This window comes from Orycteropus afer, unplaced genomic scaffold, assembly GCF_000298275.1.
Source record: "Orycteropus afer afer isolate SDZICR_OR568_19922 unplaced genomic scaffold, OryAfe1.0 scaffold00489, whole genome shotgun sequence".
NCBI lineage: Eukaryota > Metazoa > Chordata > Mammalia > Tubulidentata > Orycteropodidae > Orycteropus > Orycteropus afer.
In genome coordinates, this window is record NW_006922076.1 from 2,077,481 (window position 1) to 2,090,426 (window position 12,946).

General features: G+C 41.9%; 1 protein-coding gene across 1 annotated transcript in view; it reads left to right on the forward strand.

Annotated features, from left to right (window-relative positions):
- The window catches only part of LOC103209249 (zinc finger protein 268), a 25,639-nt gene that overhangs the window by 8,667 nt on the left and 4,026 nt on the right, over positions 1 to 12,946 (forward strand). The window contains exons 3-4 of the mRNA XM_007955046.1: positions 4,753 to 4,879; positions 5,516 to 5,608. Of these exons, the coding sequence (XP_007953237.1) occupies positions 4,753 to 4,879; positions 5,516 to 5,608 (220 nt within the window). The remainder of the gene's footprint in view (positions 1 to 4,752; positions 4,880 to 5,515; positions 5,609 to 12,946) is intronic.

Below are 12,946 nucleotides of genomic sequence, written 5' to 3' on the forward strand. Positions count from 1 at the left end.
GAATGGGTGTTGGATTTTATCAGATGCCTTTTCTGCATCAATTGATATGATCATGTGGTTCTTCTCCTTTGTTTTATTTATGTGGTGGATGATATTGACCAATATCCCTCATGAAAATAGATGCAAAAATCTTCAACAAAATCTTAGCCAACAGACTCCAACAACATATCAAGAAAATCATTCATTATGACCAAGAGACCTATCATGGAAAATGTTCCATGTGCACTGGAAAAGAACATATATTGTGCTGTTGTTGGGTGAAGTGTTCTGTAGTGTCTATAAGGTCAAGTTGGTGGTTTAATTGTTTAGCTCTTCTGCATCTTTGTTGAGTTTCTTTCCAGTTGTTCTATCTTTGATTGAAAGTGGTGTATTAACGTCTCCCACTATGACTGTGGAATCATCTGTTTGCCTTTTCAACTCTGATTTCTGTATTTTGGGGCTCTTTCATTCGGTCCATAGATATTTACTATGGTTATATCTTCATGTTCAATTGATCCTTTAATCATATAATGTCCTTCCTTATCTTGTATGGTGGTTTTTGTCTTAAAGTCAATTTGATCAGAAATTAATATTGCCACTCCTGCTCTTTTACAGTTGCCATTTGCTTGATATCTCTTTTTCCAACCTGTGATTTTTAGTCTGTTTTTGTCTTTGTCTGTAAGGTGTGTCTCTTGTAGACAGCATATTGATGGGTTTTGTTTTCTTATCTAGTCTGCAACTCTCTGTCTCTTGAGTAGTGCATTTAATCCATTAACACTCAGTGTAATTATTGCCAAGTATGAATTGGATGCTGTCATTTTGCTATGTGTTTTTTCATGGTGTCCCTGGTTTCTTTGTTCCATATTATTTTCTGTGATGAGCTCATTATGTTTATGAATTGTATTATCATTTTCTTTGTTGCTGTTGTTTTAGTATTTGTTGAATATTTGTGCTTGTTCTCTTATTGTGATGTGAAGGTTTATCATTTATCTTTGGGGTTACCCTGTGATTTATAATTTTCTCCCCAAGATTAGAACAGTCCATTCTATCTTGCAACTCTCTTGACTTCTTCACCATTTAGAAGTTATATAACGACACAGTATTTTCCCTCTTTTTGGTTTGTAGTTGTCCTCACTTTCCAATTGATGTCTCTGGTTCCCTGTTTAGAATCTTGTAAGCTTGTTTTACTTTGGATATGTCCATAGCTGTGGTTTCTGGGTTATGTCATCTTGTGTATTAATGGTCAGTTGTTGTTTGCTATTTTTGGTTCTCTGTTCAGAGGATTCCCTTTAGTATCTCTTGTAAGATTGGTCTGATTTTAACAAATTCTCTTAGTTTCTGCTTATTTGGAAATCTCTAGTTTCACCATCATATTTGAGGGACAGTTTTGCTGGGTATGTAATTCTTGGTTGAAAATTTTTCTCTTTCAGGGTTTTATATATACCATTCCATTGCCTTCTCGCTTGCATGGTTTCTGCTGAGAAATCAGAGCTTATTCTTACTGGTTGTCCTTTGTAGGTAACTTTTTGTTTTTCCTGTGCTGCTTACAGGATTCTTTCTTTGTCTTTGGTTTTAGTGAGTTTGATGATATGTCTTGGTGATTTTCTTTTGGGTTCTATCCTGTTTGGGGTTCGTTGGACTTCCTGAATGGATATATTCTCATCTTTCATCATATCAGAGAAGTTCTCTTTCAGCAAATCTTGGACAGTTTTCTCAGTCGTTTTATTTTTCTCTTCCTGTTCTGGAATTCCAGTGACACGTAGCTTATTCCTTTTGATGGTATCCCACAGAAACCTTAGGCTTTCTTCATTTTGTTTTGATCTTTTATCTGATTGATACCTTTCCAAAGAAGTATTCAGCTATTTGTCTTCAATCTTATTAATTCTGTCTTCCATTGATTCAGTTCTACTCCTTTGGCCTTTCAATGTGTTGTCTATTTCTGACAATTTAGTATTAATCCTCTGGATTTCTCTCTGTAGATTTGGAATCATTTCTAACTTTTCATTTATTTTCTCATTTTGTTCTTGTATTTTCTTCCAAAATTCTCATTTTCTTTCTTTTTTTTTTTTTTTTTCTGTTTTCCTTGGTCTGTCTCCCAATCCTTTGAAGATACCTAAATATAATTCTTTTGAATTCCTTATCAGAGAGTTCTAATGCTGCTTCTTCTTCAGGGATGTGTTCTGGGTCTGTATCCTGCTCCTTTGTTTCTACCACTTTATCTTGCTTCTTTGTGTGGAGTGTGATGGTCTGTTGTTTCTGAGACATTGTGGTGGTGTTATATTTAGATCTCTGTTAACTGTTTGTGGAGAACAGCTAAGGGTGAGTCAGGCTTTTCTTGGTGGTTGTTTATCATTGGCCCATTGGTGGAGAAGGAAGTGGTGGCTCTCACTCAGTAAGTGAAGCTGCAGGAGGTGTGAATGTAGTTGTGTCTTATGGGGACTGTTGCTGCCTTCCACTCAGTTAAGTAAAAATAACAATTGAATAACCATCAAAAAAGTAAAAGCACATAGACAAAGAAATACATTGTGTAATTACACAGGAAAAGTAACCAGAAAAAGAAAAAAGAGAGAAAGAAGGAAAAACAACAACAACAGCAACAACAACAAAACCCTGCAATATTTGGGTAGAGGGCAATAAGAGAAAAAATGTAGAGAAGGAGAATAATGAAGAAAAAAATGGGAAAAAGGCAAAAAGAAAAACAAGGAATGGGGTTAACCACAAGAAAGAAAAAAATTGCAACCAGGAACAAGGAAAAGAAAAAAAGCTGAAAACTAGACCCTGGGAGGGGAAGAATAAAGAATAAAAGTAAAAAGGCAAAAGTAATAATAATAGTAGTAGTTTTAAAACAGACAAAAACAAACTAAAAAACAGAAAAAAGAAAAAAAAAAAATCAAGGCAGGGCAGGACAGGGCACCCAGGCTCCGTTACAATACACAAACTGGGATGGAATTCCTGCCGGCCCAGAAAGTGGGTGGGAGTGAAGGATGGCTTCACCTCCGTTCACCAAGAGGGTGTGGGGTATAAGAATAACAAGGGGAATGTCACACCTTTCCAGTTGTCCAGGTTTGGAATGTCCTTGGGTTTCCCAGCAAGTGGGCCTGTTCTTAAGTCCCTGGAATCTGGGGGAACGCTGTCACTTTAAATATCCAAATGGTCAAGCCACTTGTAAACAATCAAAATGGCTGCTCCCTCCAGACAGACAGAAGTCCACAACTCAGCCTGCTTTCCTCTTCGCTGCTTCCCCTTTTATTTCCCATCCACCAGAGCAGTCCTCCATGCAGTCCCTGGCTAGCAGGGCCGAGTTTTAGGTTAATTCTTAGGTCCTACCACCACTTGGCAATACCCAAGCTGTCTGTGCTGTCAGGATCGCTGCCAGACCGCAGCTCTGTTTGTCACCTTTTTTTTTTTTTTTTTCCTTTCCTGATCATCTCAGGTATTAATGGCAATGTGGTATTGTGGACACATTGGTTGGTTTTAGCTCTGTATATCTCCTTTTTTGGTGTTCTCATGCAAATTCTTCAGCTAGTTGGAATTTAGTCCACTTGTGTGTCCTTTCCTTCAAGGCTCAGGGGTCCAGGATTATCTTCTGTATCTGTGTTTATTGCTTCCCCTTTTCTTTGTTGAAGAGGGTCTGTGCAGTCTTTCTGCCTGTTCTGCCATCTTACCGGAACTTTTTCCATCTCTGTATATTCTTGCTAGCTCTTTTGCACCACACACTGGTGCTGCTTATAGCTCCTGCCTGTTCCTTCCACCAAGCTTTCCCATATCTTCTCTTTGCTGGGCTGTCCTGTCAGACCCTTTCACAGACCCAGCCTGACAGGTAGCATTGCTCCCTTCCTTTGTATACCTCTGTCATATCTTCTTGAACTGATTTCATCTGCATGTGTTTAGCTTTGTTTCCCTCTATAGCACATTAGGCTTCATGAGGACAGGATCATATCTCATTTGTTTTGAGAAACTGGCACCTAGGAGTAAGTAAGTACATCTGTTGCAGATGTACGTGATGAACTGTCTGTCCCAGTTTGCCTGCAGTTGACACAGTTTGATTTGAAGCAAATGCTTACATGTATTCTCTTAAATAGAAATTCATCTGTTAACTATATGCATTCTTCCTGAAAGCTGATAGTAAGCTTTTTTTTTTTTTTTTTTTTTTTTTTTTTTTTTTAATTGTGATTTGGGTGAAGATTTATAGAGCAAATTAACTTTCCATATAGCAGTTTACATATACTTTGTCTCATGACATTGACCACAGTTTACCACAATGCAACAGCTCCCCTCCCACTTCCTCCCCATAGTTACCTCTTCCCAGTGTCTATCCCTCCATGGACTCCTGCCCCCTAAGCTGTCTCCCTGTGCATAAGCAGCCCTTCTTTTTCAATGATTGTTCTCTCCAAGGAGTGTATCTACCTCAGGTAAATGTTCTGATAGTAAGCTTTTAAGCTGGTATGGTTTTACTTCTGGAGGTCTCGTGGCTGAAGAAACCCCTCAGTCCTGGGCAGAATGGGACATATGGTCACCTAATGCATATGGCTCCTAAAGTAGCTTGAAAAGTTCTGTGTGATTCTAAGGGAGAAAAAAGTTAAAGGGGTACTATCTCAGTTCCCATGTTGTAAGTGAAAGGGTGCATTATTTAATGCACATTCATGAGATGTTTTTAATTGGAGTTTCACTTTGTCACCAAGTAGAGTGCAAATAATGAACCCACCAGGCAGCCTGTGGTTTTGTCCAGACTCAAGGAAATCAGTTGAGATTTGATAGCAGTGTGCTTTTCAGGGACCACTGTCATTCAAGGATGTGTTTGTGGATTTTACCTGGGAGGAATGGCGGCTCCTGGACCCTATTCAGAAGACCTTGTACAGGACTGTGATGTTGGAGAACTACAGCAATTTGGTGTTCCTTGGTAAGTTCCGCTTCTCCCAAGGAAGCCTGTACGTGACCAGCTGACTTTCCTTTGTTACTGATAATGGCGGGACTTCTGTAAGCACATGACTTTGGACGTAAATTCTAGAGGTCAGTTTTTCTTAGATCCCTTTTATCATCATAGTGTGCCAGTTAAGTGATCTTTACTTTGCCACAGTGCCAAAGTATTAGGTTCTTAATGCTTAGGTTCAAGTGGGTAGTTTTTAAAAACATGAATTTACTTCTCACAGTTTAGAAGGCTTTCTGTCTGTGGGCTTTGGGAAGAGGTCTCTTTCAGAATGTCCTCAGTTCCTGGGGATCTTCATGGGGAGTGGCAGCTCTCTTCCCCAGTTGAGCTTCCTTGTCCCTGTTTTTGCTCAGAAGTGATTAGGTTCAGGAAACACCTGTGCTGATAAGGGCCCATTAACATAACAAGCCCTGTTTCCAAATAGCATTACCTCAATAGGTAGAGGGGTTAGAATTCCAAAACACATTTTGCAGGGGTGGAAGTGGGGCTCAGTTCAGTCCATAACAAGCAGTTTCATTAATTAGCTTCTGAAACAGATTTTCCCCGTTCTTCAGTGTGCTTGAATCCTAAGCAGTTTGGTCCATATTGTGTGTGATTTTCATATTATAGGTTATCAGCATAGGAAGCCTGATGTCATCCTCAAGCTGGAACAAGGAGAAGAGCTGTGGATCAAGGCCCAGATCCCCAGTCAGAGCTGTCCAGGTGAGTTAGTGGGAACTGGTTGATGGGAACAGTTAGGTCGTACATCAAAAGAGGGGAAGAAGAAAAACCTTGCTTAAGCGCATAATGAAATCAGCCTTGCATTTTCTCAGGCCCTGCTCCCACTTTGATTCCGGCAGTCCCACATTGTAGGGTCTATTTTCACAGCATCTCCCTCCTGTCATATTTGGTATCAGTTAGGATTTGTAGTAAAAGCAACAGAAAATCATTCTAGCCGATTTAGGCAGAAACTTTCATTAAAATCCTATTGGGTGTTCTAAGTAATCATAAGGGAAGAGGAGGCAGGAATTGGGCTTGGAAACCAGATTTGGGCCATGAAGCTGCTGCCTGTGAACTTTAGACCTGTGGTTTGGTTCTGGGCACTGAAACCTGCAGCCTGCAAGCCTGCCTCAGGAGCTGTTGGTGCAATGTTTAATATCATCAGAAAGTTTCTCAGGGCCCCTGTTTCTTTGTGTCATTGATTCCCATTTCTAAGACTGAGGTAGATGTCTCTTCTAGAGGAGCCCACGCCAGCTGCCCAGGCTCTAGTTACCACAGGGCCTCACCTCTTGAGCCCTTCCTTCAAGCGCCCCTTGTCGGTGCTTCCCTCATTTATCAAGCTGATGGTTCTTTCTGTCTTTCTTAGCTTTCTGTCATCGTCTGAACACAGCATCTTCTTTTGTTACATCTGGGTCTTTGAATAGGATTTACTTTTCCGTTCTAAATGTAGTGTGTGCTTCCACCTCTTTTGTGAAGGTCCTTGCCTGGTCCAACTTTTACCAGTGTCCTAGTACTGAGAAGCCCTAGCCAGCGTAATGTAGCATCTTGTATTATAGTATCATGGGCCTGAGAATTATTTTCCCACATCAGGAATATCATGTGCAATTTATTCTCAAATGGCTTGTGCGTTCCTATTTATTTACTCGTTATGGACTTCTTTAATGCAGCATTTTTGGAGGGTGATGAATTGATGGTAAGGGACACTCACACACATGCCACACAGTAAGATTTGATTAATTTTTTTCTTCAAGTTGTCAAGAGCATGACAATTTTTAGGTGGTAATGTGGCCGCGTAAGGAAGGAGCTAATGAGTGACACATGTCATCATAGCTTTGCTAGTCCCAGGCTGCTTATAAGGCGCACAGCTGCCTGTGGCCAGGTGCATCCTGCTGGATTGAGAACGCTGAATCCTCATCACATCAGGGCTCTTTCATACTGCCAGGCTCACATCAGCTTTCGGGAAGAACCTGTACAGTTAATAAATGAATTTCTGTTTAAGAGAATACTTAGAAGCATTTGGCTCAAATGAAACTGTGTGTCAAAAGGCTGTATTATCAGACAGAGACACTTGACTTGAACAATGTCTGTTTTCAGCATTTCATAAAACCTTTCAAATCCTTGCAGATCATTCCTTGATTTCAATTTAATATGTTTTAAAGTGATACTGAGCTCCTAAGTGGCGCAAATGGTCTTCACTCGACTACTGAGCTAAAGATTGGCATTTTGAATCCACCTGGCAGTATCATAGAAGATAGGACACCGAATGTCGTCTCTAGACTTCAGTTCATTAGGGCCAGGGGAGAGCCAGGACAGGTGAGTCTGATACTCCACTTTAATGTGTTAGGGGAAAAGATTTGAAGGGAATAAGAATTACAAACTTAATTGGGCAGTCTCTTGAACTATAATTTGGGAGGGGAAAATGTAATTTACTGAAATATTTAGGTATTCACCATTTGAACATGAAGTATTTATTGTACAGTGCAAGTTTATAAAAGATTATGTGTCCAAAGAATGCTATGGACAGGAATGGTGAATTGTGAGTGAAATAAAGAAAAGTGGATGTTAAACTTACATCGAGCTGTTGATGAAGCGTTCTTTTCTTTTCTTTGGAATAGTAGGAACTCCGTGAAAGATATCAGGATTTCAGACAAAGGGCGTGGTAGGCAGTATGCTTATTCATTGCAAAATTGGTGGAAGTGCTCAGTATTGGAAAATAAGTAGTAAGGAAGACACATTGGCTGACTGGAACAGAAGTTGCTTGTTGCAGACCAGTAGAATATGGATATATATAAGTATATATGTATGTATAGGAGCTCTGGTAGCATAGTGCCTAAGGCACTTGACTGCTAACCAGAAGGTTGGTGGTTCAAATCCACCAGCCACTCCTCGATGGAAGGTTGGGCAATCTACTTCCGTACTGATACTGCCTTGGCAACCCAAGGAGGGGTTGCTATGAGTTGGGTCCAACTCAACGGCACATAACAACAACAACATATGTATGTATGTGTGTGTGTGTGTCTGTATATATATGTATGTGTGTGTGTGTGTGTGTGTGTGTGTGTATATATATATATATATACATATACATACATACACACATAATGTAGAAGCTCTGATGGCATAGTGCCTAAGGTATTTAACTGCTAACCAGAAGGCTGGTGGTTCAAACCCACCAGCCAATCTACTTCCCTAGAGATACTGTCTGGGTCAGTGGCAATGAGTTTGTTCTTTGTTTTGGTTTATGCATATAGGTACTTATATGTATATTGACGTAAGGGAGCTCTGGTGGTATAGTGGTTAATACATTTGGATGCTAATTAGATCGATTGTTGGAATCCACCAGCTGCTCCACAGGAGGAAGATGAGGCAGTCTACTTCTGTAAAGATTTGCTGCCTTGGAAGCCCAGTGGGGGTCGGAAATGACTCGATGGCAGTGGGTATATGTGTATATACTTACGTTGATTTAAGATCTTTTAATGTGTTTACTAGATTAATTACTCTCTTTTATATGTTCATAAAGAGGGCTTTTTTAGGTTTTTTGTTTTGACGTTTAATGATAGCATTGGTCATGGGTAGCAGGCAGTGTCAATAATTGGGTTTAATCAAGAATTGTAACATAAACAGAAAATAAATGTTTTGGTTATTGTTGTGTGCTGTGGAGTGAATTCTGTCTCATAGTGACCCTGTAGGACAGAGTAGAAGTTCCCTATACCTTGGCCTATGGGGCCCTTGGGTGGCCAGCTGGACACATCTCATCTGAGTGAGGGGTAAATGACTCCTCTGGAGCCAGCACCATGCCCCACAGTGCTCACATGGGAAATTCACAGGGTCCAGTACTGCTGCACGTCTCCTTGGCTGGGGCCCACTGCTCTGCCAAAGGCTGTTTTCAGGATGGAAGAAGTGATTTTCCACATTGGAGAAAGTGATTTACAGAATAGGGAAGGAATCCTATTTGAAGAAGGGCTGCTTTAGGACTCCAGGGTAGGCTGGTGAGAGTCTGCTGCTGGGAACCCTGCCAGCGGGCACCAAGAAGAAGACTTAACGTTAAATCTCCCTTATTTAGTGTTTAGACTGGAGATGAGCAAGCAAGGTATTAATCATTCAGAGGAGAATAAACTGCTTGGGAGACTTCACCGCCTGGGCTGATGAGGGTTAGGGAAGACTTCCCCACAAGGGCTTTCTGTCTGCAGCCCCAAGGTCATTTTGTAACCTCCCTGAGACAGACGTGCCCTCATCCTGCTCTAGGATGGTGCAACCAAGGTCTTCAAATTCTGTGAGTGGTGTGAGTGGTGGTGAGTTATGAGAGGTGGCAGCTGCACCCACACCCCCCGCAGATGCATTTCCCAGACCCAGTGGCAATCTTTATCTCCTGGACTCTGGGTAGGTCCCAAGTCTTTCCCGCTCCACCAGGAACTTGACCCAGGGCAGCAGGTGGACTCTAAAAGTCTTTTTTCAAAGGACAGTGAAAAAGATAGATTCCATTTAACTAAAGATTGGAGATCTGAACCACTCCTAACTGTTTTGCTTCTCTGCTTTGCCTCTATCTTCCCCCATGCTAAGAAGTTGGTTCCAAAGTTTAAGGGCGTGAGTGCACATGTGGGGGGGCGTGAGGCTCACAGGGATACCAGTTTGGTGGCCCAGGGGTCTCCCCTACATCACAGAGATATTAGCAGACCCCTGCTGGAATGTGAAACTGCTGGTGCTCTGCCAGCAGGGAGCAAGGGCATGGCTCCCCGTGGGTCTTGGGTTTAGAGGGAAATGTGATACGTTGTGAGGGGGTGACAGTCACAGCAGACTAAGTATCCAATAGCATGTCTAGCCATTAGCCGAGGGTTGTAGGCGGCTTAGGGCCAGTGTGAATATTAGCATGAGGGTGAGTGTGAGCCTCCCCAAGTGTCACCTGTTTGAAATGGTTTTAAAATCCCAAAGTCAGATTAATTATGTTTCAAAAGTTGCAAATGGTTGGAGTGAAACATGTGCATTCCCTTCCAAAAGGATTTGCTTGTTCACACATCCTAAAGAAAGGAGAGGCGGGTAAATCGGCTTCTTCTGAGGTCATTTTTCTGTTGGATGGATTTCTTTTTGATGGAGACCTTTCTGGCTATATCTACCCACTGCCATTGAGTCAGTTCCCTAGCGACCCTATTGGACAGAATAGAACTGTTTCATGGGGTTTCCAAGGTGGTAAATTGTCTCTCTCCTGTGGTTAGCAGCTGAGTGCTCAACCATAACACCACTAGAGCTCCTTTTCCTTACTATAAACCAAAAAACCAAACTCACTGCCATTGAGTCGATTTGACTCATAGTGACCCCTCCTTGGGTTTCTGAGGCAGTATCTGTACGGAAGTAGATTGCCCAGTCTTCCATCTGAGGAGTGGCTGGTAGCACAGTGCCTAGGGCATGTGAAACCTCCTTCCGAGGAGTGGCTGGTGGGTTTGAACCACCAACCTTCTGGTGAACAGTCAAGTGTAGGAGCATGTAAATCTAGTAACAGTTTCTCTCAAATCACTGTGAAAATCAAAAGCACCTATATTCAAGACATATGCCCACCCATGTTCACCGCAACACTGTTTACAATAGCCAAAAGATGGTGTTCTGATTACCTAGTGCTGCTTTGACAAGAATATACCACAAAGGGGATGGCTTTAACAAACAGGAGTTTAGTCTTACAACTTGGAGGCTTTAAGTCCAAGTTCAAAGTGCCAGGCTCTAGGAGCTATGTGAAAACCCCTCGACCTTGGGCTTCAGCTCTGCCTCCTGCTCCTGGCCCACTGAAGCTAGAGGCCTTTCTTCATTCAGGCTGCTACTGGCTGCTGAGGCTAGCAAGCAAGGTCTACAAATAAAAGGCACAGTCCCGATGTTACCAAACCACACGGCAGCCCATTCATTCAAGTCCATTGAAAATCCCAAGGTTGGCAGAGCATGTCAGGCTGCTGAACAACAACACGGCTACATGCAGGGTCCAAGTGTGCAATAGGCTAGAGACCATTCCCAAAGGTGTTTGTTATATACAGGCAGCAGACCACATACCCAAAGGCAGCTACTCAGCTGCTCGGAGAAGATTCTACCATGGAGTTGATTGCCAATCTCATCATGGGGAATACTACATCCACCTGCCCAATGACTCAACCAGGCCCAGCCAGGTTGGCACACAAACTTAACTACCACAGATTGAAACAACCTAGGTGTCCTTCAACTGAAGAATGGATAAGCAAACTATGGTACATACACACAACGGAATGCTTGTTGTTGTTGTTATATGCCATCGAGTTGGACCCAACTCATAGCGACCCCTCCTTGGGTTTCCAAGACAGTATCCCTACAGAAGTAGATTTCCCAACCTTCCTTCTGAGGACTGGCTGGTGGGTTTGAACTGCCAGCCCTCTGGTTAGCAGTCAAGTGCCTTAGGCACTACGCTACCAGAGCTCCTTAATGGAATACTGTGCAACCCTGAAGAATAACGTAGAGTCTGCAAAACACTGCATAATGTGGATGAACTTGGAGGACATTATGCTGAGTGAAGTGAATCAGTCACAGAAGGACAAATACTGTATTAGTCCATTATTGTAAAAAGTCAAGGAAAGGTTTATATATGGAGGAAAATTTTCTTTGTTGGTTACCAGGGGTGGGAGGGGAGGGGAGGGAACACTGTTAGTAGGTAGAGACAAGTATTGATTTGTGTGAAGAGAAAGGTGGTGTACCAAATGTGAGTGATCAGCATCGTGGCATTGAAGAAGAGGAAAGCATAGAGAGGTACATTGGAGGCACAGACAACAAAGATGAACCCTTTTGCACATACAGTACTGCATTGCCAGTGAAGACAAACAAAGCTATACAGGTGGATAGATGGGTAGGCAGGCTGAATTATTAGGTATGTCTTTGCAGGGGGGAGTGTACCCAAGACCATGTATAGGGTTGGCAGACAATGTTTCTACAAGTATATTTGTATGTTCTATAAGAACTCCTAGGTGTATAGTAGAGCTGACAAGGGACAAGATTATATTCTCTTCTTGGGCATACCCAGCTACCCAGAGGGAGCGAGTAGTTGAACCTGTGGGCTTGGGACTGTAGTTGCAGGGGACATCAAGCTCAACTGGCATAACATACTACACAAAACATTGTTCTACCTCCTACTTTGGTGAGTAGCGACTGGGATCTTAAAAAGCTTGCAAGTGGCCATCTAGATACAGCGATAGGTCTCTCCTCATCCAGAACAAAGAAGAATAAAGAAAAACAAAGATTCATGGAAACAGTCCTAGCGACTGGTACACCTTGCCATCCTCAGCCTATATGACTATGAGACCAGAAGAACGAGATGGTTCCCAGCTACCACTGTCAACCGCTCGGAGGGGGATTCAGGTAGGAGATCCTGGATAGAGTGGGAGAACAATGTAGAACAAAACTTAAAATCATTAAAAAAAAAAAAAAAAAAGCACCTGTATTCATTAATCAGCACATCCAGGGTAGATACTGCTGTAGTTAACAATTGATGTTTGGGGAAATAGAATTTGATAGTAGTGTATAGAATCAATAAGTGGGATCATATTTAAGAGATAGGAGGACTACTTGAGATTTTATCACAATAAAACTGCAATGAGGTATTAAGATCAATGAGGTATAAAAGATCTCCAAACCTGATTTATTCACTTAATATGCTTGTCTGTTCATAACTCTGATCATCATATTTTACTCTGGGGTATCTTGATCAATTCTACCCATTTGTTTCTATCTAACCTCCATATATTTGTTGTTGTGCCTTCGGACTCGGTCCTGTGTATTGTTGTCTCTCTACTGTGTCTGTTTTTTTTTTTTTTTTAAATTTATTTTCATGTTGAAACAGCAGTCTACCCACCTTGTTCCCTCCTTATGTTCCATGTTTCCCAGAGTCAACAGTTTCATCTCTTCGAGGTCTTTGTTGCGCTATTTACTTTCATGTTTCTAAATAGCCAGTTTAGGAGCTCTGGTAGCATAGTGGCTAAAAGCACTTGACTGCTAACCAGAAGGCTGGTGGTTCAAACCCACCAGCCACTCCTCGGAAGGAAGGTTGGGCAATCCTACTTC